Source organism: Pomacea canaliculata, linkage group LG9 (assembly GCF_003073045.1).
Source record: "Pomacea canaliculata isolate SZHN2017 linkage group LG9, ASM307304v1, whole genome shotgun sequence".
Taxonomy (NCBI): Eukaryota; Metazoa; Mollusca; class Gastropoda; order Architaenioglossa; family Ampullariidae; genus Pomacea; species Pomacea canaliculata.
Window position 1 is genome coordinate 15,267,041 of NC_037598.1, and position 24,811 is coordinate 15,291,851.

The window sequence follows — 24,811 nt, forward strand, 5'->3', positions numbered from 1 at the left end:
AAGGGACTCTACTCTGCCCAACAAAACAAAGCCCTCCCGGAAGTGCTGTTGAAACTTGAGCAGTGACATCACGATGAGTAAGTTCGGCTGCTAAAATCACTGCTGTGTTGACGTTGAACCGCTCAGCACCATACCAAATAATGGCATACACGGGTGACCCAGATGAAACGTTTGATTATTTATTCAAAATCGTTCTTATCGGAGATGCTGGGGTCGGAAAAACGTGCGTGGTTCAGCGATTTAAGTCGGGCACGTATACGGAAAAGCACGGGAGTACCATAGGTGTCGACTTTACAATGAAAACTCTCAACATAGACGGAAAATTTGTTAAGGTATTGAAATATAGTAGCCTAAATATTCGTCATTTTAATACTGTAACTGCTTTTATGATTATGAAGCTTGTGTGATGATGGATTCTTAGTTTTTGCGTCGTTATCGTAATTTTTTTTTAATGTAAATTTTTTTAAAGTTCGTTGTGAAAATGTAATCATGTAGACAGTCATCATCGATCAGCAATGTGAAAGAATTTTCCGATATTTACTTTTTAAGAAGCCTTTTGTGCACATTTTGACACATATACACAGCTCTAAAAATATAGTCATTAAAAAATAAATAGTCATAATTATAGTTCTTAGTTCTCACAATAGCATTATATCTTTCACTGATTGGTATATTTTATTATTACTCTGGCAAAATAAACCAAAGAAGACAGGTTTTGAGAATTAGACTTGTTGAGTCAGGATTTTGAAAGGAAGGTTTATTTAACTGTTTTTTCAACAACAACAACAACAAAAAAAATACAGTTACAGATCTGGGACACTGCAGGGCAGGAGCGGTTCCGAACCATCACACAAAGCTATTACCGTAGTGCCAATGGTGTGGTCATTGCATATGACATCACTAAGCATTCTACTTTCGACAACATTCCACGGTGGATGGAAGATGTCAAACGCTACGCAGGAAACAGTATAGTTCAGCTTTTAGTTGGTAAGACTGCATACATCCTTCTGTAATAAGGGCTGGGAAGAGAAGGATCTGTGGCTTTGTGTGTGTGTTGCAAAGTAAAAAAAGCATAACTGAGGTAAGGGAGGGTAATATAATTCACTTATAAATTTACATACAATTGAGTTTATAGGGCTGCATATTTTATGCATATTTAAATAGCATTTTGGAAGTGATTTGCCTGGATTTTCCTTTCCTTTTTAAAGTCCACGTGTCACATCTGTAGGGCAGGATCATTAGTGCTAGGGATTTGTACTGTTTGTACTTGGTAGTGAACCTTATCTTATGGCAATGCCAGATCCTATTTAGCTATTGCCACTGTTGTTATTGTTATACTGATGTGGGTATCTGGTGTGGAGCTGCCGTCCCTGGAGAGGGTAGCTCCAAGTACCTGAAGATGTTTACCTTTTCAAGCTGTACCCCATTCATATAGATCTCTGCTTCTTTGTCATCTATTATCCCATGTCAGTGATAATAGAAAATGAGATGAACAATGGAAACTCAATTCCTATTGCTGTCATCATCTCGGACATAGCACATTCTCAAGTAAAACGAAAAGCAGAAGATGATAGATATATATACAGCTAGTGTATGGAAGGCCTTAAGCAGATATAGGCAGATTTTTGTATGTTACATAAGACCAGTAATGCAGACATCTGTATTGTAAATAGCAACCTGTAAATGTGCAGCATCTAGCATAACAGAATGAAATAGCTTTCTGCACTGTGGAGAAATCTTGACATTTGTAGTGAATATGAGCCATGAGTAGATCTTCTTTAAGTATTTTGGCAATTTTCCATACAAACAGTGTCTGAAATTTGTACACAGGCAATAAGGCTGATCTTGAACAACTTCGAGAAGTGAGGAAAGAAGAGGCTGCAGCAATGGCACGGCAACATAATATGTTGGATGCCTTGGAAGCTAGTGCTAAAGACAACACAAACATAGATGAAGCCTTTTACAAAATTGCAAAGGTTTGTTCAGGCAGCTAATAGACATACTTGCAAGTGGTGGGCTAGTGCAGGGAATAGGCTGTGAATGTTCTGATGTCTTAAGTCCTTGGAAAATTACTTCCTTATTGGATCACATTTTCATAGGGATAGAGAACTAGAATGGTTTCATTTTGTCTTTTAATTAAAAAAATTAACTTGGGAATGTGTCCATTGTATACTAAATGTCAAGATAAGTAATATGTATTAATGTTATCTTTTGTTGGCATAGTGATTTGTATAAATCTTATTTTAAAAAAATTATCTTTTGCACTGTTATTAACTACTTGTCTCTTGAAGATTTTGTGGCTAAATTTTATTATCAGCAAGGGAAGTGACTTTTGAAACCTTTTTCTGAATATTATTATTAGTACTTAAAGCTACTTTCTTGAGGATTTGTTGATAGCTGTGCCATAGTGAAACTATAGGGAATTATAGTGGATAAGAAGGGAGTGGTAATGATGGAGAAACATATTAGAAGGCACCCTTCACCTTCTCTACAAATTCATGAAAAAGCATACGATATAAAGCTGTGTTATTCTGGAGAGATGAGAAGTACCATTCATGTTAATCCACCTACATCTTACCAGGGTAACTAAATTTTTTTGGCATTGTCTCCTTTGTCTTCACAGCTATTATAGACAACTAATCATGAAGTTACTGTCAGAAATTTTCAGGTAAAAATAGCCTAATATTAAACATGTATATATTGTCAACATTGCAGGAATTGAAAAGAAGATACGGTGGGGACTCTGCTATGGACAGCAGCAAAGGCGATGCACTGAAGTTAAGCTCTCGATCCATTGGTGGCAGTGGATGGAGCTGCTGTGGCAGCTAGTTCTTCACAGTAAGCAAGAAAATCCTTGCTTCCAAAATCAACACTCAGGCAGAGGAGATATTTCTGCTTAAGACTGTAAAGCTTCCACTGTATTTTTATTGATAAACTAATTTAATTGAGAATAAATCATAAAAATTTTAATAATAGAAACTGTTGGATACCCTAAAGGTACTTATTATAGGACCTATGATAGTGGGTTTTTATTTTTGGTATTGTTGCCATCAACTTCAGGTCAATTGCCTACACCTCAGAGATATAATTATGTATATTATCTACAGGTGACTAATGCATCTGACAGAACAAGGTCATCGACAGAATACTACATATCTAAGTGCAGTTAACAAAACAGTTATTTCTTTTGTTTCCCCTCATATCTATCCTTGGAAACTTGACACACACTTAGAGGAGACTTTCAAACACAAGAGCATACAAAATTGTACTTATCTCTGCATCATCTTGATGCAGAAGCAACATTTATTGTTGTGAATAGTTTCAGTTCTCCAGTATCTGTTTCATGGGTACCTGGCAATGGGATTGGATGTTTCAGAAATATTCCAACAGATATCTAGTCCATTCCATTCTAGGTTAAAGTATGAAGGGTAGCCATTATGAATTCGTGTCCATAAAAAAACAGCTAATGGTGACAGATGCATACTTCAATTGCCAGATACTGTATACTGTTATCTTTGTGTGTTTGTGTGTGGATGCTCGTAAGATTTCTCTTTTTTTTTTTTTTTTAGAACTTTTTTAGAGCTGTAGTACCTTTAATTATCTTTATTCTTCGGATTAAAAAAGAGAGGGTACATACATCGTACAGAGAGTAAGACATACTTCAAGCTGCAAATGGATTTTGGGGTTTTGGGTTTTTTTGTGGTGGGGAGTTGCTTATTTAAGCAGAAAACACAGCAGCAAAAAGTTTCCAACACTATTAAATTTACAGAAATATGAGGAGAAGCTTTTGAAAAAAAAATCAGTGATTTAAGGTAAAGGGGGATAAATTTAATGTTTATTGGTCACTGATTCTTGTGTTCATTTTCATTGAGTCATTCCTATGGGGTCTGTTAATTTCTTTAAAATTTATTGATTTTAATCCCAAATATTTCAGTCAAACTGGCATAAAGAAAAGTCTTTAAGTTGTAGAAATATCAAGAACCATACTTCACATATTTCATTTCATTTAAACACCTATATTACTGTTTTGTCCTTTTTTTGTTGTTATTTGGTTAATCAGTCAAGTCTTTCAGAGGAGGCTCTGTTTTAAAGTTAAATTATAAGCAGTTATCTGTTTTATCTTTTAAAAAAAAAATCAATCATACTAAGAGACTTTTTAAGTATTAAGTATCTTATGTACAATGTAATTATTTATACTGCCTCTGTTCAGATCACGTTTCTTGTGCAGTAAAGGTAGGATATTTTTACTTTCATTGCATGCAGCATCTACTTATAGCTGTGTTGCCTTACCAGTGGGATAGGAGATGATTATCTGAGGTGTGCAAAGCTTCTTTATTAAGAGATACACAGTTGCATTCAACTGTACTGGCTCCTACTGAGGAGATGGGAAATGCTTGCCTCAGAATTAACTCTCCTTTCTCTGCTACTGGGATTTATCTATCCTACAGCTCAATGAAACTGCATAATAGTAATGTACTGGAGCATCATTCAGAACCCCCAAAGGCTGTGATGACTGCCACTGTCTTCTAGGATTGCAGGCATCTCAGGCAGTAAAGAGCTAATTCCTCCATTGGTTATTTTGCAAGTAAGGACTCTGCAGGCAGGTTTGGGCTAGCAGAGAGTCTTCCAGGAAACGTCTTCTTTTTCATGAGGGAAAAGTGCTTCCTGAATTGTCTGATTGAAGAGAGGCAGAAGGTAGAACTTGTATGCCAGTCCATTTTGTTGTGTGCTTAAGCTCCATGCTACCACAGTGTAAGACCAGGAATGTTTGGTAGAAGGAAAACTAAACCTTTACACTCAAGAAAAAAGTAGCACACTGGAGTTTTCGACCAGCAAGCTGAGTAGTGTGTTCAGTGCACACCACCCAGAGGTGATCTCAGAGCACGTGGCAAAACAGGACTGTTATAGAATGCCAGAAGTTGGTGTCGTCCTCAGTCTTTACTGAGAGAAGGTTTTACAACCATGATGTAAACAGCTTCCTTCACCCCTCTCTGGATCCACTGCACCTCACAGAACAAGATGGTGACATCATCCACAGAAAACATATGTTGGCTATTATGCATGTTTCCTCCAGTGAAGATTCCCTTCTATGCTTAGTTTCAGTGATGTAATTTTTATTTTTGTTAGACATGGATATGCTGTATTTCCATAAATTCTAACCAGTTTCATTTACTGTTTGACAAGAAAATCTCCACTAATTCTTCAATCTTTACAAAGTGAATCTTTCTTGCTTTTTTTTGTGAATCTTTTTATCTCTAACAGTATAAGCTAGAAGGTGCAAAATGCAACACTGACTTTTGTGTTGGCACAGTTGTGTGGTGAAAATCTTAATTTGATGATGGAAATTATTTTTCATATGTATAGTTGATTTTTGGGTTGTCATTTATGCTAAATTGTGAATATGAACCAATTTTAATAAAAGATATCTTAGAAATGATATCTGCTTTTATGCCAAAAATGACAAAACACTTTTGTTATAGTAATAGTTGTTCTCCCAGTTTTGATGTGCATTTAGATGCTGGTCTGCTGAACAAGCTTTTTTGAGTTTTGTTGTTTTGAGGAGCGGATGTCTATGTAGTTATGCACTGTTCCGGTTCAATATCTGTGTGGCACAGCAAACTTTCCATGTTCATCCCAGCTGCCAGGAATAGGTACCTCACTTTAAAGTGAGTTGGGTGAGATAAAGAAGCGAGGGAGAGGAAATGGGCACAGCCGTCACATAAAGCTGGTCCCTAGGAAAGGAGGTCTCCAATACCTTACTCCTAAACAATCCCCCAAAAATTAGGAGACGACTTTACCTTTTGTCATTTTGATGGGTGATTTTATGTTTCGGCTTCTTATTCTTTTTTTTTTTTTTTTTGAAGCCATTTGATTTTTGTGGGAAAACATATCTATATGTAACAATAGATCAAAATCACTTCTGGAAATAATATAATAACCATTCATGAAGAAGGGAAGACCTGTCCCATCTTTATAATTGGTCTACACAGGGAAATTTTGTTGCCAATCTACTGAGTGACAACACCATTCTATCACAGCAGCCACATTTGGCTTTTGATTTGTCAAAGCAATCTGAATTAATTGCTGTTTCTTATGTATGGTACTCATAAGTGGGAAACTGTGACACCATGACACATATTTTGGTTTTGGCAATGAGTGTAGTTCTTGAAAAGAAGTTTGAGGATTGTTTTATTAATCACAATCATTAGACCTTCATGTTTGATATACTCTTCTCTAAACAATCAGTCATTTGTCTCATGACTGGCACCTGTTGTTGGGAGGAGTTCGTGGCTAGACGCAGCAGCTAACAAGGCCCGCCACTTACCTTGTGCCACTGGTGCAAAAGATCTTTGTGTTTGTTCTAATGCCTCACTTTAAACAATTGTGTAGTTGTTGTTATGTGATGTATGAAAACATTCATATCTGCTTATGCTGCTTCTTGATGCTAATCTCTATTTATCCTGATGATAGGGTATAATGTGTGATATTGTGTCTTTTTTCTATGGTTGTGTTGATGTATTAACAATTGTGCCAGTGCTGTTGTGCATCTGCCTTTTAGAGAAAGGATACAAAAATGTTATTTCAGTTGTTGATGACTGTGAAAGACAGCTCATGGAGATTATGTTTGGTAAAGGGATGGCAAGTTCAGGAGGTCAAGGGTTATGGGATCAGACATGGAGAATATTGGCAGGTAAGGTGTCTTACATCCCTTTGTCATCAATTTTCAAACCAGAGTTAAATCTGGAGTGAAACTCATAAAAGTATGTTTTGTAAAATGAATGTTAATAGCAATGTGGGGAAGATTTTGTGGGGTGTTGTACAAAAAATATAAAAATAACAATGTTTTCATGTTGAAATTGCATTTGAAAAATGTTTCAGTTTATAACCAGATCTCTGTTGGAATTAAAGGGAGAGAAATGTGTTCGTGCTAAACCTGTAGCATTTGTAAATGTTTACAAAAGAAGCAGGGTGTAGTAGCTTTTGATGTGTTCATTTTTTTGCTTGTATTCAATTGTAATCTGTTCTCCACATGAAAATAAAATGTTAAATCTATGTTCAAATGCAATTGTCGAGGTTCTTTAATCTGTAATGGCTAGCCTGTTGGACTTTGGAGCAGATCACTGGTTTGATGTCTTATCGAACCTGGGACAAAACATTTCCCTGTTCACATAGCAGGAATGGGTACTTGATTTATTATGGAAGGTAAAAAGCAGCCAGTGGAAAACGGTGCAAACTGCCTTTCTCATGTTATGCCCTAGATGTTGTAAACCACTCACAGTTCACTGCTTCTATGACCACTGAGCTAGGGAACCTTTTTATTACCTACTTTGTAATTCTTTGCAGAACCATTATAGTATTTTGAATGTTAAATGTTTTCTGGTGTTTTTTCCCCGGCTCAGAGCAAAATCTGATGTGTTTTTTGTTTTCTTTACATCAGCTGGGAGGTCAAGAGATCGGGTAAATGAAGCAGTATGATTGCCTCTGCTGTAGTTCTGGTTATCGTTTTGCTAATATTTCGACATGGAAAAATAGTTAGCATTGATTTTGTATACTGTTTAATCTTCCTCATTAGTGATATTAACGAATTAATCAGACTTTGCTGCTAAAGATGTAGCTCTCACTTTGCACAAAACAATTTTTGTGTATGTGTATCTACATTTTGTGTAGGTGCACATGCACATCCACCTGCAAACATTTGTGCACCTGAAAATTTATGTAAGTGCTGTTTACTTGCTGGGGAACTAGCTGCAACAGTAAGGGGCAAGTTGATATATGACATTTAATATTGTGTTTTGTTCCTTTTCATGTGATAATTGTACACTTTTTATCATCATTGAAGCTTTTCTTTTTACAGAAAATGCTAGTTTGCATGTGTTAGGTACAACTTTCTGGTGGTCTCTGAAGCTACTTGCTACATTTAAGTGAAAACAATATTATTGTTATACTTTTACAAAGCTGATTTTATTCAAAAGACAATTTATAAAACTTTCTCCTGTGAGAATAAAATAAATTTAAATGTATAAACTGTACTATGTTATCATGTGCTTCCTGACAACCTGATTGATAATGGGTGTGCTGCTGCTAATATTCACATTTAACTTTTCAAATTTTTTTGTCCATGTGGTTCTCCAAACTTTTTCTTTAAAGTAAGAAGTCATCTGTGAATAAGATCATTCCAGTATATCTATTTCATTAATCTATTTCTTTTTTTACATTTAATTTAGAAATGGAACCTCTTGAAGCATTGTAGCAACCTGAGTGCCTGACAACATTAACTAGTCATTAGCAAAATAGAAACTGATATTATGCATCAGAAGGTTCAAACACACACGTCAGCATTCAGTAAATTTTGCCTTTTACAGAATCTGATTGTAAACGTTCTTAGTCCTCAAAGCTGTATTTGTTGGGCTTTCTTAGATGCATGTCAGTTTTAATAGGAAAGAAAATAAGTTGTTTTTTAAATATTACTATTTAGAGTTGTTCACTCAGTTGCATAACTTCTCACTGTTTCACTTCATTCACTTTTTTTTTTTATGTTATCTCAAAATTTGGTGCAGGTATTTTTTCACATTTTTTTGTATTATTTATAGAATGGTGGTGTTGTATAGTCTTTGTTAATAAGCCGGTGTTTTCATTAACATCCACTTTGTTGTTATTCATTTCATTATAAAGCATTACTGGGTCTGGGCAGCTTTTTGTTAATATGCGTGAGAACTTGCAGAAGTTTATATGGGTATGTAACAGCACAAGAGAAGGTTGGTGTGCTGAAGGGTTTTAGATGCCACCTAGTTAGGTTCAAGTAGTTTCAAAGAGCGGTTTTTTAAAAAGTGTATGTAAAACCAGGGAGTTGTAGTGATGTTAAGCTTTATGCGTATTCTGATCCTGCCTTGCTACACAAAGTATATCCTGGCATTTTTTTCTTATCTAGGACGGGTTCGTTGAAGTGTGAGCTGATGGTTATGTATTTTAATCATTTCAAAAGATCTAGTTTTATACTTTTATTCAATTTCTTATTTATTTGTCAGTAAGGTCTGTGCTATAAAATATCGTCAAGAACATGTGCCATTTAATTTGATTGTATGAATGATGTGACACTTGATTTAATAAAGGCAAAATCCATTTGTTTTTGTGTCGTCTTTTGGAGATAGTATGGGAAGTATAATACCATGAAGGAGTTTAAAAACTGTCTGCCATAAGATTACAGAATGATCAGAAAGATGGGAAATGGTGACAGAAAAAAGTTGCCAGTTGCATAAATTTAAAAGTACTTTACTGTTGCTGGAGGTTTTAATAATTGCTAAAGAGCAAGGTAAATATTTTGTATATTTGTGTAATGTTCTGATGGACATGCAAGGAGGCCAACAATGCACATAGACAGTAGTACACAGTTACAAGTTGTTCACTATTTCAGTTCTTCCCAGCAAACTGTCATCAGTCCTAAATGCTGGTGGATGGTGTCTGCCTCACCGTCTGGAGAGCAAATTATGTTTCCTTAAAATAATTTACAGGCCTACCTAAGAGATTGCTGGTGGAGCAAACTTGCTATCCACTACATTAATGTCTACTGTTACTGGTGCTACTATATTACTAATAATAAATGAATTTGTAAAGTGCACCCAGTTCCCAGTGTAGATGTAATCTCAATGTGCTGCATGCAAAATATTATAAATGAACCAACAATAGAGTCAATAATAACTTATTAAAGTTCCAATCATATTAGTATAGTTGTATGGACCATGACGCACACGCACAGAGGGAAAGGTAACAGGTACAGGCTTGGCGGTAGGGGGTAGTTACTGGTGACAACCCCCGTGACCAAAGGAGAGCGGTAGGGGGTTGATTAGTGCCAAGATGTAGGTGCAGGGATGATTTGGAGGGGAGGACAGACCGTGAGAGGGCAGTGCAGAGGTGAGAGCTACAACTCATCCAGAGGTCAAGTGTGTGATGTGGGTGTTTCGCCTTAGCCAGAACTATCGACTAACTCCAGTACAAGTACAAGGACTTTGAACCCATGAGAGTATTGTGTTTTTTCTTGTGGTGAGATTAGAAAAGCAGCCCCTGTATATTCTGTTATATTAGTGCTACTTATTGCTATGAACATCTCTTAAATGAATCCCCCTAGCTGTAACTATATATATAATACTCATGGATGCAGAAGAAGTGCATTGTAGCTGATGTCTAGCTTGGTTTTAATTCTTGTACCACAAATAAAAACATAAGAAGAAAGTGTGACTTGTTTCAATATTTTAATTTTAAAAAAACTTTCCTAAAATAGTTCTGGAATCTGAAGTACAGTCTCATGACTTGCCAGAAAAATCGTTGCCATGTTTAATGGAAACATTCCAGATATTATCAAAACTACATTATTTAGCATTTCAAAAAATGCAAATAATTAAAGAGTTCTTAATTCTGAAGCTGTCCCCTTGTGAAACAGGAACTTCTATAAATCATTATGTGGCTGCTATACCCTAGAACTTTCAACAGCTGCAACTTCAGAAACATGGACAGCTGTGCAGCGACAAAAACTCTCACACATTCTTTTGTTGTCTTCATGCTTGTTTGATCTGCGGCTGACTTTACATACTGATCAAGATTTACAGGTGTTTCTAGAATTGTGAGCAAGTAAATCTTTGTATATTACAAATATGTCATAGAGGCTTCTATCTAGTCTATAATTAACATTTCAAGTATGCTGATAATTCTTTTTTCAGATGAACGCCCTGACTAATTGTTGTTAAAAGGAGGAGTGACAACACTCTCTCACAGTTGACTATTCTGCTGTCACTGAAGTCATGATTCAGTGTTCACATATGAATCAGTACCTTTACTTCGTTGTAACAAACGTGGCACGTATCTTTAGCTTGCACAATCAATATTCTGTAGGATGCTGATGCTTTTTTTTTTCACTTGAACGTTGCTGACTTGTTGTTAATAGGACGGACCATGAACTTTGGAGAACTCATATACTTTTTGATGCCTGGCAGCTCCTCAAATGCTTTCATGAAAGCTGTAATCTTGGGGAACTCATCCAGGATGCCTGGAACCATTATTCGGGCCTGGTCGAACTGCTCATATATAGGGAAGTCGGCTACAGTCACCTGAAGAGTGTAAAACAAACACATTTTTCAAGTCATTTTGCCTCAAATTTTAACAAAGAAAAGTAAAACCTAATATACTAGGTTATCCTCAATCCAGTAGCAGGGCAACCATTCCTCAAACTAGTGCATCTTCAGGTTTTGGATAGGATAACAATTCTCTAAATTAAGCCTTGTTGTCCATGGACAAATAAACATTCATAAACATAAACATGCCCTTCGACATCAAGCTCTATGTATATAGACATGTGGATGTTCTGCAGATGACTGCCAGTTTCATCTGGCTTTCAAGTGTAACCAAGGTGAATAACAACAACAGCAGCAGAAGTAAAAGGGTTTGGTGTTAAACCCAAAGTGAGAGGAATTAAAAAAAACTAACAAACAAAAAGAAAATGATGGTATTACTTACACTGTCACCACAAAACCACTTCTTGTCTGACAACCACTTCTCACAAGTAGGAAGTACTTCGATCTTGCTTTTCGTAATAAACTCTGGAAGCAGCTTCTCCTGTTGAAAAGTTAAAATGGGTGTTTTGATATATATACACACACACATCAACAATGTTACTGTTTTAGGGCCAAAAAAATGTTTGATGCATTACAGAAACATAAAAAAAATTAAATGTAACTAAGCATTAAAATAATATTAATAATTAAATAACAAATAATAATAAATATGATGTAAAAGCCTGTTTAGTGCAGTTTTTGCCCCAAAAGCTGATTTGGTAAGATGTTTGCACAACAACATTTCAAGGCATGCTGGAAACTGAATTTATCTTAAAATTTTACACCAGACCAACATCAAAAGGGTTAATGCAAAAAAGCTACTTTTAATTTGCCATCCACCACTTATGGGATAATGCAAGTGTTTATATAGAGTTATAGACCATGAAAAAGGGCTACCAACATATTCAGGATTGTAGGCCAAGCGTACGATAATATTTCTGTAATCCATGGCATATTCCAACAAAATGTCCACATTCAACTTCTCCTCTTCTGTCTGGCCCACTGAAGCATTCACAATTATGCACAAATATACATTTATTGATAAAGGATAAAGTCAGTGTTAGATACTCATACGCAAACACATCTGTGAACGTGTTCTCTTACTGACCACTTACCACTTACATTTACTTCTTTAATTCCACTAGTGTGATGACAGCACTCTCCCACTGCCACTAGGACATTGTAGAGCAATTCCTATGCTTGTTAAATTTTGCTTTAAAGTTGTACAACTCCACTTGCAATTTATTTAAACAAATTTTATTAATTATCACACTTTCAATGTTGTTTTGTTTACTACCCTTTGGAGAATCACCAAACATTATACTGGAATCTACAAGGATATATGTCTGATTATATTCTGTACATATTTTATAGGAAATCCCATGCAAAGACATCACTCAAAAGCTTCGAAAATAAACATTGGAACTGGTGCTCTTCTAGCACAAAAATACTTACATAAGTTATGTTTGCCAGCAATGTACCTTAGAATAGCATTGCTTTGCGTGATCTTGGTGTCTCCATCAATGTAATAAGGAAGCTGCCAAATATAAGTGTTTCTGTTAACAACAACTCTGCACAAAAATGCACTCACTTTGCATTAATATTGAATATTTATTTGTTTTATTGTTACTCTGAATATTACTTCAAGGAGATCCAGCTCTCTTTTGCTGAGAGACTTCTGTCAGCATAGTTCTAAGGGTCATCGAAACAAGCAATTTTAAGTCCCTTGACTACAGCAAGGTGGTGGTCCAATAGGGAGACTGAATAATAATGGGTTCCAATATACAAACTGTATTTACATATCAACAGCTAAAAGTAGCTCAGGCGTTGTAGGACCCATGGTATTCAAGATAGGTAAAGTCAAAAGTATTAAAAATGCTTACATTTGGAAAAGGAAATCCTAGTGTATACTTCACTTTGTACCAGGCCTCACGACTATAGCCTGGAGCTGCACACAACATTTTTATATTTCTCTGATACAAAATTTAAAACAAATTTTAGAAAAAGTGCAAGATGGTTGCATGGAAACGAAATTTAATATTTTATAGCAGGGCTTTTATGCATAAAACATTTATCACTTTCCTCATCTGTATGTATACAGTATCTTATGATGTTTATATTATAAGCCTACACAAGATGCTGTACATAAATAAAGTCAAGTCCAAAACTGCGGTAACATGAAATACATTACCGTCGCCTTGTTCATAATACAAGTCCTCAAAGTCTTCCCCAACATAGTTTAGAAGCAGCCGGATGGGCTGAGCAAGCTGCAGACAAAAGAGTAAAAAAAAAAATACTGCTACTTAACACTGCTTGAGTCGCTGTTGACAACTTGTTTACACTGTTTTTGTCTTTATGATAAATGAAAACAGTTTCAGACACGTCAAATCCTTCTTCCACTCTCTGGAATTTTGGAACTGGCACAACATACAAGGCTTCATTGTTCAACTAAAAAGTCTTTACAATTCATATCACATTTACCACCATACTAATCAAGCATACCATAGGTATAAACTTCACAATTTTTTCCAATAGCCATGCAGTCTCAGTTGTTCTACTCAATACTGACTACTAAATATTTTTATATTTGATACTTCTGGTGGATTTTTCACCCACTATCCAGATTCAATAAGAGCATCTCACCTGTGTAGACTTTGATGAAAACCACATTGTAATAAAGCGAATTTACACGTCACAACCCCAGTCTCGTTCATGTAATATTACTTCAAATATTCACCTAAATATATTTTTTAAATCTTTGAGGTGTGTGCGGTTTAAAACAAGTGTTTTCATAAAATTATGTTTAAAGGGGTTATCTTTCAAAGTTAATTTCTGCTTTAATCTTTCTTTTTAAACAAAGGCGTGGTTGCTGAAATAGTTTGCCTTTTCTCTGCAACATCCAGGTCGATATCGTGAAATGGTTGAGTTTTTCATTATTATTATTCATTTTCCTTTTGAGTTCGTCCTTAGGTCAAGGATCGATCTGACTCTGGTGCGATGTCGATATGACTGGGGCCATTCGGTTTGGGGTCAAAATGACCTGCCACCCTTAATTATAAGCCGTGCAAAGAACAATTAGCGTTTGTGTACAGTTCCAGAGAAAGTTATAATTTCCAGATAGCATTCACCAGCACGAACCGCTCAAGATTTAGACCATGCCAAGCATATGGAGGCATCGTTAGAGGATTTTCTTTGAGATAACAAAAATCGTGACAAACACGTGTCAGTGACGCCTCCGACGTTTTGGTGCTTTTAGACACAATATAGGACAACACAATTAATGCCTCGTCTTCAATTACTGAATAAACAAGCTCTGGTAGTTAGTGGCTGCTTCAAGCTTCCTTACAAAAATCAGCGGATTTGAACTGCTATATTGATGGGTGACGTTCGTCACACCACGTGTGGTTACAGTTACTGGAGGGCTACCGGCTAGTAGTGATCACTCGGGGAAGCCTACACTTTGTAGGTTCTTGGAATTCCAGCTTCGTTTTCCTTTCTTCGTGCTTTTTCACCATTATAAATTACTGTGATGTAAAATTACTTTAGTTGACTTACCCCTCTGATCTTCCAGTATGCAAGAGTAGGCATGGTAACAATTAGCTTACAGCGGCGTGAGATACGACAGGAGAAAAGGTGTGCAAGCCGCAGTGAGGCAGTGCAGACAGCAGGCTATTTCAACCGGGGGCAGCTTATCTCTCTCTCACACACACGCAATTTGTGAACCTCTATACATTCAAAAATTGCTGTGTCGTCACAGATAACGACCGCCATCTTCACACTTAACCTCATTTCCATTTTTTGCTTTATCGTCTCAATGGAGTGCATCTCGGAACTGGCACTGAAGCAACCTTTATATATCCATGAGTCTTAGGGGAGCTCTGATGGAACGAACTCATGCCTGTAGAGCAAGTCTTCGGACTGCCTGAGAAGGTCCCCCGAGTGACATGCCGCCCACTTATTCCAGTTAGTCACTCGAGCCTTTCTGCTGTTGGCCACGGCCTCCACCGCCTTCAACGGTAACCACGAAGGGACCGTCTTTGGCAAGGTAAGCTTTATCACAGGCCTCGACAAGAAAAGTTTAAAAATATTGATGTCTTTCTAGAAACATGGGGTCAAGGATTACCATCAGCGTGAACTTCAGAAATACTGAGCGTTTCGTGATTCTGGTGTGTTTGTGCGCGTGTGTAAAACAGAGAAAGGGTAAATAGAGAACATACTTGCATTGTATGTTACATAAGCTCGGTTAGTCCAAGGCATATTGTTTAGCATTGTGCACTGAGTTGCATCATTTAGCAGGTATGTTTCGCTAATATTTTTTTTATCCAAATTTAGTGCATGTATTTTTCACATTTGTTTATTTTATATAATTATGGTACTGTTTAGCTTTTATCAATAAACTGGTATTTTCATTTTATCCACCTTTTTATCCATTTCAAGTATCACTGGGTCTGGGTAGCTTTTTGTGAACTCTCATATTTTTTCTTGCATAAGTTTATGTGACTTTGTAACAGCAAAAGAGGAAGTTAGAAGAAGAGTTTTAGCTGCAAATGATCTGAGATAAGAAGAGGTAAAGAAAAAAATATCAATGCCAGTTGTATGAATGACAGATGCTTTACAGTTGATGAAGGTTTTAATTGATAAAGACCAAGGTAAATATTTAGTTGGTGACTCAGCATAAAACACCAATTCTACCACCCTTCCCCCTACACAACTACAAGTTCACTGTTTCAGTTTTCTCCCTGCAAACTGTCAGCAGTCTTAAATGCTGGTGGATGACGTCTGCCTCACCTTTTGGGGAACAACACATTGGCTCCTTAAAGTGACTTGCAGGCCTGCCTGAGGGATTGCTGGTGGACCAAGCTTGCATTACATGATCTACTATTATTAGTGCTACATACTGTTGAAAAGATCTTAATTTTTAAATGCATCCCTATAATCAGTTCTCTTTCTCTACATACATATACACACACATACATGAAAACACATATGCTCACCCACACGCATACATCTGAATTTACAGGAAGAGATACTTAAGCAGACTTCAGCAGACAGTTTTTAATTCTTATGTAACACTGAAAATACAATCACTGCCCAGCTTACCTAGCAGTACTTGAATGCTTGGAACGATATTCAGACTTCATTTTTGTGTCAAAAATATCCTGCATATAAATATTTTCAATGTCTTGCTAAATGCCTGTCTGAAATAGTTTTCTTCTAAAATCTGCATCATCAGATGACTTGCCAAAAATAATTGTTTACTGACTGGTCACAGATACCCATTTGTAATCACCCCATTATTTAAACCAATCAGACTTTTCAAACAAAAATATATTAAAGAGTTTCTAATTCAGACTCTGATGATCTGAACCAGTAAGTTTTACAAAAATAATTTGACTGCAATACTGTTAAAGTCAGTCTTGAATTCTAGAACCTTCAACAGCTGTTGAGGAGTGATCAACACTCTCTCAAGTTGACTATTCTGCTGTCACTGAAGTCATGATCCAGTGTACACACATGAATCAGTACCTTTACTTTGTACCTAACAAACATGGCACGTATCTTCAACTTGCACAATCAATATTCTGAAGGATGCTGATGCTTTTTTCACTTGAACGTTGCTGACTTGTTGTTAATAGGACGGGCCATAAAACTTGGGAGAACTCATGTACTTCTTGATGGCTGGCAGCTCCTCAAATGCTTTCATGAAAGCTGTAATCTTGGGGAACTCATCCAGGATGCCTGGAACCATTATTCGGTGCTGGTCCAGCAGCTCATACATAGGGAAGTCGGCAACAGTCACCTAAACAGGGTAACCAATTTTCCTTCAAACTTTTTGTTAATATCAAGGTGCTTCAAATGCTTAACACAGAGAGTTAAGAGGCTGGTGTTTATGTATGAACCAGCAAATATGACAATATCGTGGCAAAACAGCTGGCTCTAAGGCAGAGGTAAAAAAGCAGAAAGAAAACAATGACATTACTTACCTCATTACCACCAAACCACTTATTTTTTGACAACCACTTCTCAAAACTACCAATCGTTTCTTTGCCCTGAGGAATAGTCTTGAAGCAGTTTCTCCTGTTTAGGAAATTGAAAAAAAGAATGTTTTCACATCACTGATCAACAAAAAACAGTTACTGCTTAAGGGTAACATACACTTACATAACTTTCTTTATAATTAAAGCGTAACACTACTTTAAAAGGATGTTAATGATGGAACCAAAAAAAAAAAAAAATTTTAATGTAATAACACACTGCATAAAAACTTTTAGTGATGGTTCAATAATTTTTCAAAATATACTTGAAATTCTATATGATAATGTTCATAAGTTACTTTGTTACCTAAAGTCAAAAGGTTTAGAAAGGGTTCATATAAACCATAAAAAGAGTATTCACATATTCAGGGTTGTAGGCCATCCGCACAATACCATTTCTAAAATCCATGGCATTTTCCAACGTAATGTCTACGTTGATCCTGTCGTGTTCTGTCTTGCCCACTGAAGCATTAACAGGTGAATTATGCAAAAAAATCAAACATATATTTATCATTAAAAGATAAAGTCATTGCTTGATACTCATTTACTGTTTTTGCATTTTAATGTATTAATGCTTTCATTCACTAGGAACTAACAAATATCCTTGTAACTTTCCCAACTCCTCACTAGTAAATTTGAACAGCTCTTTTTATGCTGAGTCTTAAATAATTTTTGTGTTAACTAGCCCACAAAATATGACCAAGCCTGATAGAGTATCACAGTCAATATTTAAGGACACATGCCTGATTATATTTATAGGAAAATATTTCCAACCGATACTGATCAACGTCAAATAAGCCCCAGTGCACAGAACTAAATTCTGGCACTGGTCCTAAACTATCACAAAAATACTTACATAGGTTATGTTTGCGAGCAATGTACCTTATAATAGCATTGCTTTGTATGATCTTGTATTCTCCGTCAATGTAATAAGGAAGCTGCCAAATCAATAACAAATATTACTGCTGGCAATGGCTTTAGCAGGCATAAAAATGCATCAACTTTGCACAGACTAAATATATTTATTATGATATACTCTGGGCTTCCAATTACAAATTGCATGCATAGATCAACAGTAAAATGTAACTCAGTGCACGTCTCACATATTCAAAAACTGGGCTCCCAGTATTCATGACAAAGTACGTATATTTAAAAGATTTGTTATAACATTCACTGTAGTTACACCAATTAGTACATACTAAAAACAATCTTTGCGGGATTTTTAGTAAGCACAACAAAGTATATACTTTCAACACTAGCTCTTTGTAGAACTCACATTATTACTATAAAGAAAAAAAATGAAAGTATTTATGCTTACATTTGGAAAATCAAGCCCTAGTGTATGCTTCACTTTGAGCCAGGCGTCTCGGCTGTAGCCTGGAGCTGTGATGAAATAACAGTTTAATACTTTCTGATACTCAATTATAAAAAGGAACTTTAAGAAAAAGTGAAAGATGCTCTGCATGAAAACTGCATGGTCATTGTGATAATACATTTTTCTGTTTTGAATGCATTATTGTGTCTTTGAATACTTCACACACAAGGCATGAAGTGCTGATGAAAACTGTAGCAAAATGAAATACATTACCATCGCCTTGCTCATACTGCACATCCTCAAACTCCTCCCCAGCATAGTTTAGTAGCAGACGAATAGGTTGAGCAAGCTACAGACAATGAGCAAAAAACTCTTTAAGAAATTCTGCTGAAGACTTACTTCTTTCAGTGCACATCACATGCTTTCATCTTTTATGACTAAAAAAAAAGGCAATACCGTGCAGGAACTTTAAATCATTTTCTTCATTTTTTTATTGGCTTTTCACTGGTACCACATGCTATGACACATTCTTCAACCGCAGAGCTCTCCTCATCTTCACCAGACCAAGGTAACATCGATTTTTTACAACCATGCAGTTTCTAGTGTTGCATATCATACTGATATCTATAATTGACGAAGCCCCATGACTTGGGGAGAGTTTTTTTTTATGGAGTGTTTTGTGAGGGTTGTGTCCATCACAGCAGGCCTTTCTTTACCCTACCCTCCAAAGCAAGTTTGGGGAACTTTTTTTTCTGCCAAGGGCTATTTGGATATTCATAACATAATTTGCAGGCCAAACAGAATTATCAACTTAAAAAAATAACCAGAATTAGTCAAAAACTGATTTTGTCACAGTGTGTCAAACTTTTGCAACCTGAACACTCCCTGCCTGCCTGGCACTGTTCTAGCTTTTAGTCACTGCAATACAGCAAGACAGGACTTCCTACCTAGACTCCAATCCCCAGCGAGGACAGAACCGAGCTCTCAGCGAGAACCAATGGTCTGTGCATACTACAAAATTAAATTTAACAGTTGAGAAGAACATGAAACTTTTAGGTTCAAATTATTACAGCTTGCAAAGAAATGTGGATAGTGTACTATTTTCGATTGATATCACTGCGCCAGTGGGTACGCGATTGATCGTCTGCTAATCGAGTAACTACACGTCAAATTTAAATAAAAATAACACGAAAAAGCTAAACACATACAATTCACGGTTTATTTTTTTTAAGTACCACGAAAATGTCTGCTAAATCATTCAGCAACATTAGAAGACCCAGCGTCTGCATTCCAAGCTGGGAATTCGAGTCTAGGTAGGACGTCGATCGATCCTGTTTTGCTACACCTGTAGTTCCGGGTTGTATATTTTTTGTCACCTATGTATGCATGTGTGTGCGCCTGAGAACCCTACTTCCCCAAAGCAAACATGAAAAGACATAATTGTTCAGATATTTATATAACCGTCCGTGATTTCTCTGTTAAAAGGTGGTCGTGGTGTTGCATGCATGGTGACCGAGCAAACTATGAGGTCACGCTTGTGAACTGCGAAACGACACACAGCAGGAGAAGCGCACGTCTCTCTCCGTCGTGTACTCGATCGGTATGTATGTATCCTGTCTATCCTCTAATGGACGTTCCTTGCTTGTCCCTCAAAATGTATGTTCACTTTATACAAATATATGTTGCATTTATATGTGTGAAAAATCCTCTGGGGTTCTTGAAACTCGGGTCTCCCCTGCGACTGCTTTGGCCGGGTCACACCAAAAGATTTCGCGTGCGGGAGGTTCGATCCCCACCCCTGCTCTAGTTAGTCAGGTGCTACCATGGATTAAGTCTTTGAAATCTGCACACACTGTATGACACATTGTATGCGTCATAGAATATCTTATTTCCCGATGTATTATCTGACTTTATCTTAAAAGAATATGATTGTTATCTTCTTCAAACAGCTGTCTTCTTCGGAGCATCCATTCTGCAAGGAAAGCATTACTCAAAGCCCACACATTCACAACAACAGCAACATTTCCCCTGGCCGCAGCTGGGCCTGCTGGAGGTCCTTTGTGTCCCGATGGCAAGGTACGACTTCAAAGTCCGCTGTTTAGAAGTAGTGCGGAGCAGTATTTGATATATACTTTCAAACATTGTGATGTAAAATTATTTTCGTTTACTTACTCCTCTGATTTTCCAGTATCCAAGAGTAGGCATGGTCACAAACTAGCACGGAGGTTCAACAGGTCTGATGCGCAACGAAGTTTGGATGGCAAGTGTGCCAGCCGCAGTCAAGCAGTTATAGAGAGCAGACAGCCCGGATGTTGCAGTTGCCGGCTGCGTCGTGTACTTCTGCGCAGCCTTTTGTGCGCGCGCACTCACACAGCCAGAGAGAAAGAAGAGAAAATTTTATTTCCTATAAATTAAAAAAAAACTGCTGTGTCATTGCTGATGACGACAACAGACGCCCTGGCCGGCCTTGTTGAGCTTCTGAGAACTGGGAGTGGGTTTTTTCCCCCACCTGCAACCTCTGGCTTCTCGATCGCTGTTCCGGGTTGTGTATAGTCTTGTGTGACCCACCCTGCGATTGTGGAGAGAGATATGGCAGTGTACGTGTGTGTGACATGTGTTTGACAAACTCTGTTAACTAGTAGAGCCCCAGCATAGAATAAAATAGTCAAATCAAATGCCTGAGAACCTGACTTCCCCAAAGCAAAAGCAGACATGAAAAAAAAACATTTAAACGTTAAGATATTTATATAACCGTCAGTGATTTCTCTGCTAAGTGGTGGAGTCCCGCTGTGAACTACGAAACGACACGTACTAGCAGGGCGAGACAAAGAGAAAAAGTCAAGACCATATGTAACCATAAACCATAAACTGAAACCATAAACCTAGGGTTTCGAAGACGCAGGTGAAAAAGACCAGTGGAGGCAGCGAGATGAGCTGATATGTCGCAGTCCTAGAATGTGATTAGTCAGATTAAATATTTATACATCTACATCCTCATTGTGCAACAAAACACTCCACGAAAAGAATACGGGTGGCCGCAGGCTGCTTTCGAGAAACGGCGTCCCTGCTGATCAATTGGATGTCACCTGCTTCTTCCCGAGCCAACATTTTCTACCAACAATATTCATGTGACCGGTCGATACCATGTATTACATATGATCGATAGTCCTCGCCTTCAGCCACTCTTTTACCCACCTTCTCTCTATCGAGAGTGTGTTTGTGTGTGCAGGCATGAGGGAGAATTACTGTTTTACTATCTAGCAGCTCAGCTTTTATATTGCGGATGACAAATTTACCTGCCCTGCCGTATCTAACAAGCAATTACTTATGTACACTTGTTTGACACAATAATTTTGGAATCCTTTGTCTTGCGGTTGGTAAAGCTGGAACTATCATTCTCGCAGTCTTTCTCCCACTCGTTTTCTCTCTTGTTTGTTTTTGTCACCTAGAAGGTCTGAAGTTCTGTGTAACAGTGACATGACCTTTCATTATGGGGAGGTTGGCTGTGTAGCAGCTTTGCCGCGCAGAAGCGAGCGTTGTTGACAAGAAATCGCAGGGGAGGTAGCTTTTGTGGGGTGGGGATCGGGAAATCTGTGACTGGGTGAGTACACAAGGCCACCAAGCTGTGGCTATTTTGCTGCACACGCTCTACAAGGTTCCCAGCACTGCACAAACACCGAGTCGCTGCACGATGCTGGGACAGCATTCAAGTGTTTTCGACAGCTCTTCCGATCACGATGACCTTACTGAAGGAAAGCATTATAAGAGGCTTATAACTGACGGACGTTACTTGATTTGTGACTAATAAAGCTTGCTTTTGATTTTCGCAGTCTCATTAAATGTCTCTTGTCTGTCGTGATCTTATTAACTTTCTCGTGACTGTCGTAACCTCATTAAATGTTTAGGTGTGACTGTGCGCTTTGTCTTAGGTTTTGTTTCTTTTACATATGTTTATTTTTTATTAGTTAATATTTACAAGAAATGTTGATCATAGCTCTTTCCTCAAAAAGACGATATCAAATGTGTGACCTTTGACACTGGCGAACATGGTGAACAAAAGTCACAAAACAGTAACATCACGAAGGTGTATATAGGTGGACTGCTGTCTGTCTGCCAAGACCAACGCTTAGCCTCTTGCGAAGTTCTCCGCTGCTAGTCTCGGCGAGCCTAAACAATAAATGTGACTAAACCGGAAGCTTTGTACACTCCTGCCTCGTTTTAGTACTTAATCTGAAATGGGAATAAAACCGGAATTACTTTCATCCACGAGTGTCCGGATAATGCTATGACAACACCCTTCTCTTTAATTGTTGTCTGTCAAAATGAGCTCCACAATCACATGTTTTTCAATGATGCAGCGTTATAGTCTTTCGAGTCAGAGTAACAAAAGATTTATGGTGTCCACAGAAGACTCACAGTGTTCCCACCATTAAACCAGCGCTCACAAAAGTCGTGTAATTTATTAGAAACCTTTAATCACTGGCCTGGTTTGATTGCTATATACTTCTCTCTGTCTCTCGTCTGTCAGTTCACACTTGGTGTTTTGTAGTTTTTCTTTCTTTTGCATGTTTCTTATTTATGAATATTTGGTTCCCACTATTAATTGTCTCTGTAACCAGGCCCGGGTCTACCATCAGGTGATGTAAGTAATTGTCTGAAGTGAAAGGTGAGGGGCGCAGAGGCGGTCTGCGTTAACTTTTAAGCAACTAACAATGTTAGGACATTGTGTACATGACTGCTCGTGATTCGTATAAATCACAGCTGCATTATTAATTTCACACTTCTACATCATGCAGACAGCTCTAACGATTGACAGATGTCGTGGTGTTTAGTCAACAGTCTTCTGTGCTCAAACTACACATTCCTATTACCGTAAATTTCGGTCCATGAGCACACCTGAATATGAGCCGCATTCTCTATGGTTTTTTTTTAATCACTACTTATTTAAAAAAAAAAAGCAAATCACTGGTTTATAATATGTACAACTTGAAAGCTGCATTGTAGGTATTTGTTCTCGTTTTTGGCATGATGAGGGTGTGTGCTTCGATCAGCAGCTTATCTGAATGCTTCAGTTGTATGCAGCTTTGATTTAAAAATGTGAACAGTTAACATGGTAAGAACGTTAACAGTTAACTATTAACACTAACATGGAACTAAAAAAAATTAATTGGAATCTGAAAAATCCACAAACAAGCCGCAGGGTGTAAAACTGGGAAAAAGTGGCGGCTTTTAATTTTCTAATTTACTGTAACTTGCTCTGAAGACTATGATAATTCCTACAAAACATTCAAAATAATTTCTTAAACTATAAAATGATTTATTGTTAAATATGCCATCAGTAATTACCATCTGAAAAGATATAAGCAATAAGATCAAGAGATGTGATTTGTTATGGAAACTGTACTTTAAACTACTTATAAAAGCAGCTGGTATCATCAAAGACTCCTATCTTCACCTTTCACCTTTCTCCCTTTCAACGACTGCTATAAGACAGCTGGTACCGTCACAGATGCGAACTAATGCCTACCTTCATCTCTCTCCCTTTTGGACCTTCATCTCTCTCCCTTTTGTTTACTCTTGATCATGCCTTTTCCGGGTATTCCTTTTTTCTCTTTCCTTGTGTTTTCCGTGTGTTCACAAGAAGCGTGTTGTGAGAGAAAGGTGCCTTGAGCGGTATGAGTAAACGGGAAAATTTTGTAGAAATTATTGTGTCGGTCATGAAGTGGACTGCATGGCAACTATTTCGCTCGCACGTACTGAGTGGGGAGTGTAGAGAACGTCTGTGATTTTTATTTTGTTGTTTTTGTTTTTTGACAGTGACGAATGATGGAAAAATATCATTCTGGTCAATCAATGACAATGCAATCCTGTCGGCATGTCAAGGTTTCTAGCCACGCAACAACACAAGTACAGAATCAGCTACAAAAGATCCTGGTAGCTCAGTCACGGATGTTTAAGGTAGACATGTCACAATAATCAAGTTGATATCAATCAACATTCGTCGATTACACTGATAGGTTTTGTTTGTTTTTATATTAGTCATGCTGTTGAAATTATTTCAATTTTATCAGGGAAAGGCTATCCTAAATCCAATAGCGGGTCGACAACCCTCAACTCGGTGCGTCTCCAGGTGGCGGGTAGGATATGGAGGTGAGCTGGTTCTCCCTAGACGAATAATTAGCTGTTGGTGTTCCTATCAGGACGAGGCAGGTAAGATGAGGAAACGATGATCAACTTTGGTGGTACTGCTGCCCACAGTAGGAAACATACCACGTGACCAATGACCAATGACCAATGACCAATGAGCCGGGATCCCAGCAAACAATCCCCAAGGATTGTGAGCTAGTGGGAGGATATAC

General features: G+C 37.5%; 3 protein-coding genes across 4 annotated transcripts; 1 reads left to right on the forward strand and 2 right to left on the reverse strand.

Annotated features, from left to right (window-relative positions):
- The first annotated feature begins 9 nt into the window (after positions 1–9).
- On the forward strand, positions 10–9,122 carry LOC112571659 (ras-related protein Rab-43-like). 2 transcript variants are annotated; one of them, XM_025250827.1, is made up of 5 exons: positions 10–332; positions 804–987; positions 1,831–1,976; positions 2,716–2,838; positions 3,108–9,122. In XM_025250827.1, exons 1-4 carry the CDS (start codon positions 141–143, stop codon positions 2,827–2,829), a joined length of 636 nt encoding a protein of 211 aa, XP_025106612.1. In that variant the 5' UTR covers positions 10–140; the 3' UTR covers positions 2,830–2,838; positions 3,108–9,122. The 2 variants fall into 2 exon arrangements, with proteins under 2 accessions (XP_025106612.1, XP_025106611.1); XM_025250826.1 differs by having other exon boundaries at positions 2,716–9,122.
- A 1,106-nt stretch (positions 9,123–10,228) lies between these two features.
- On the reverse strand, positions 10,229–14,813 carry LOC112572009 (glutathione S-transferase Mu 1-like). The gene is made up of 7 exons (XM_025251487.1): positions 14,658–14,813; positions 13,294–13,369; positions 12,986–13,050; positions 12,558–12,639; positions 12,004–12,104; positions 11,506–11,604; positions 10,229–11,099 (listed from the first exon to the last, which is right to left on the reverse strand). The coding sequence occupies exons 1-7, from the start codon at positions 14,688–14,690 to the stop codon at positions 10,905–10,907; spliced, it is 651 nt and encodes a 216-aa protein (XP_025107272.1). The 5' UTR covers positions 14,691–14,813; the 3' UTR covers positions 10,229–10,904.
- A 1,324-nt stretch (positions 14,814–16,137) lies between these two features.
- LOC112572010 (glutathione S-transferase Mu 2-like) lies at positions 16,138–20,763 on the reverse strand. Its single transcript, XM_025251489.1, is given in 9 exon segments — positions 16,138–16,751; positions 16,753–16,902; positions 17,087–17,159; positions 17,161–17,180; positions 17,499–17,599; positions 17,994–18,075; positions 18,456–18,520; positions 18,726–18,801; positions 20,625–20,763. Coding segments are annotated over 9 exon segments (645 nt in total). The 5' UTR covers positions 20,658–20,763; the 3' UTR covers positions 16,138–16,706.
- Positions 20,764–24,811: the final 4,048 nt, after the last annotated feature.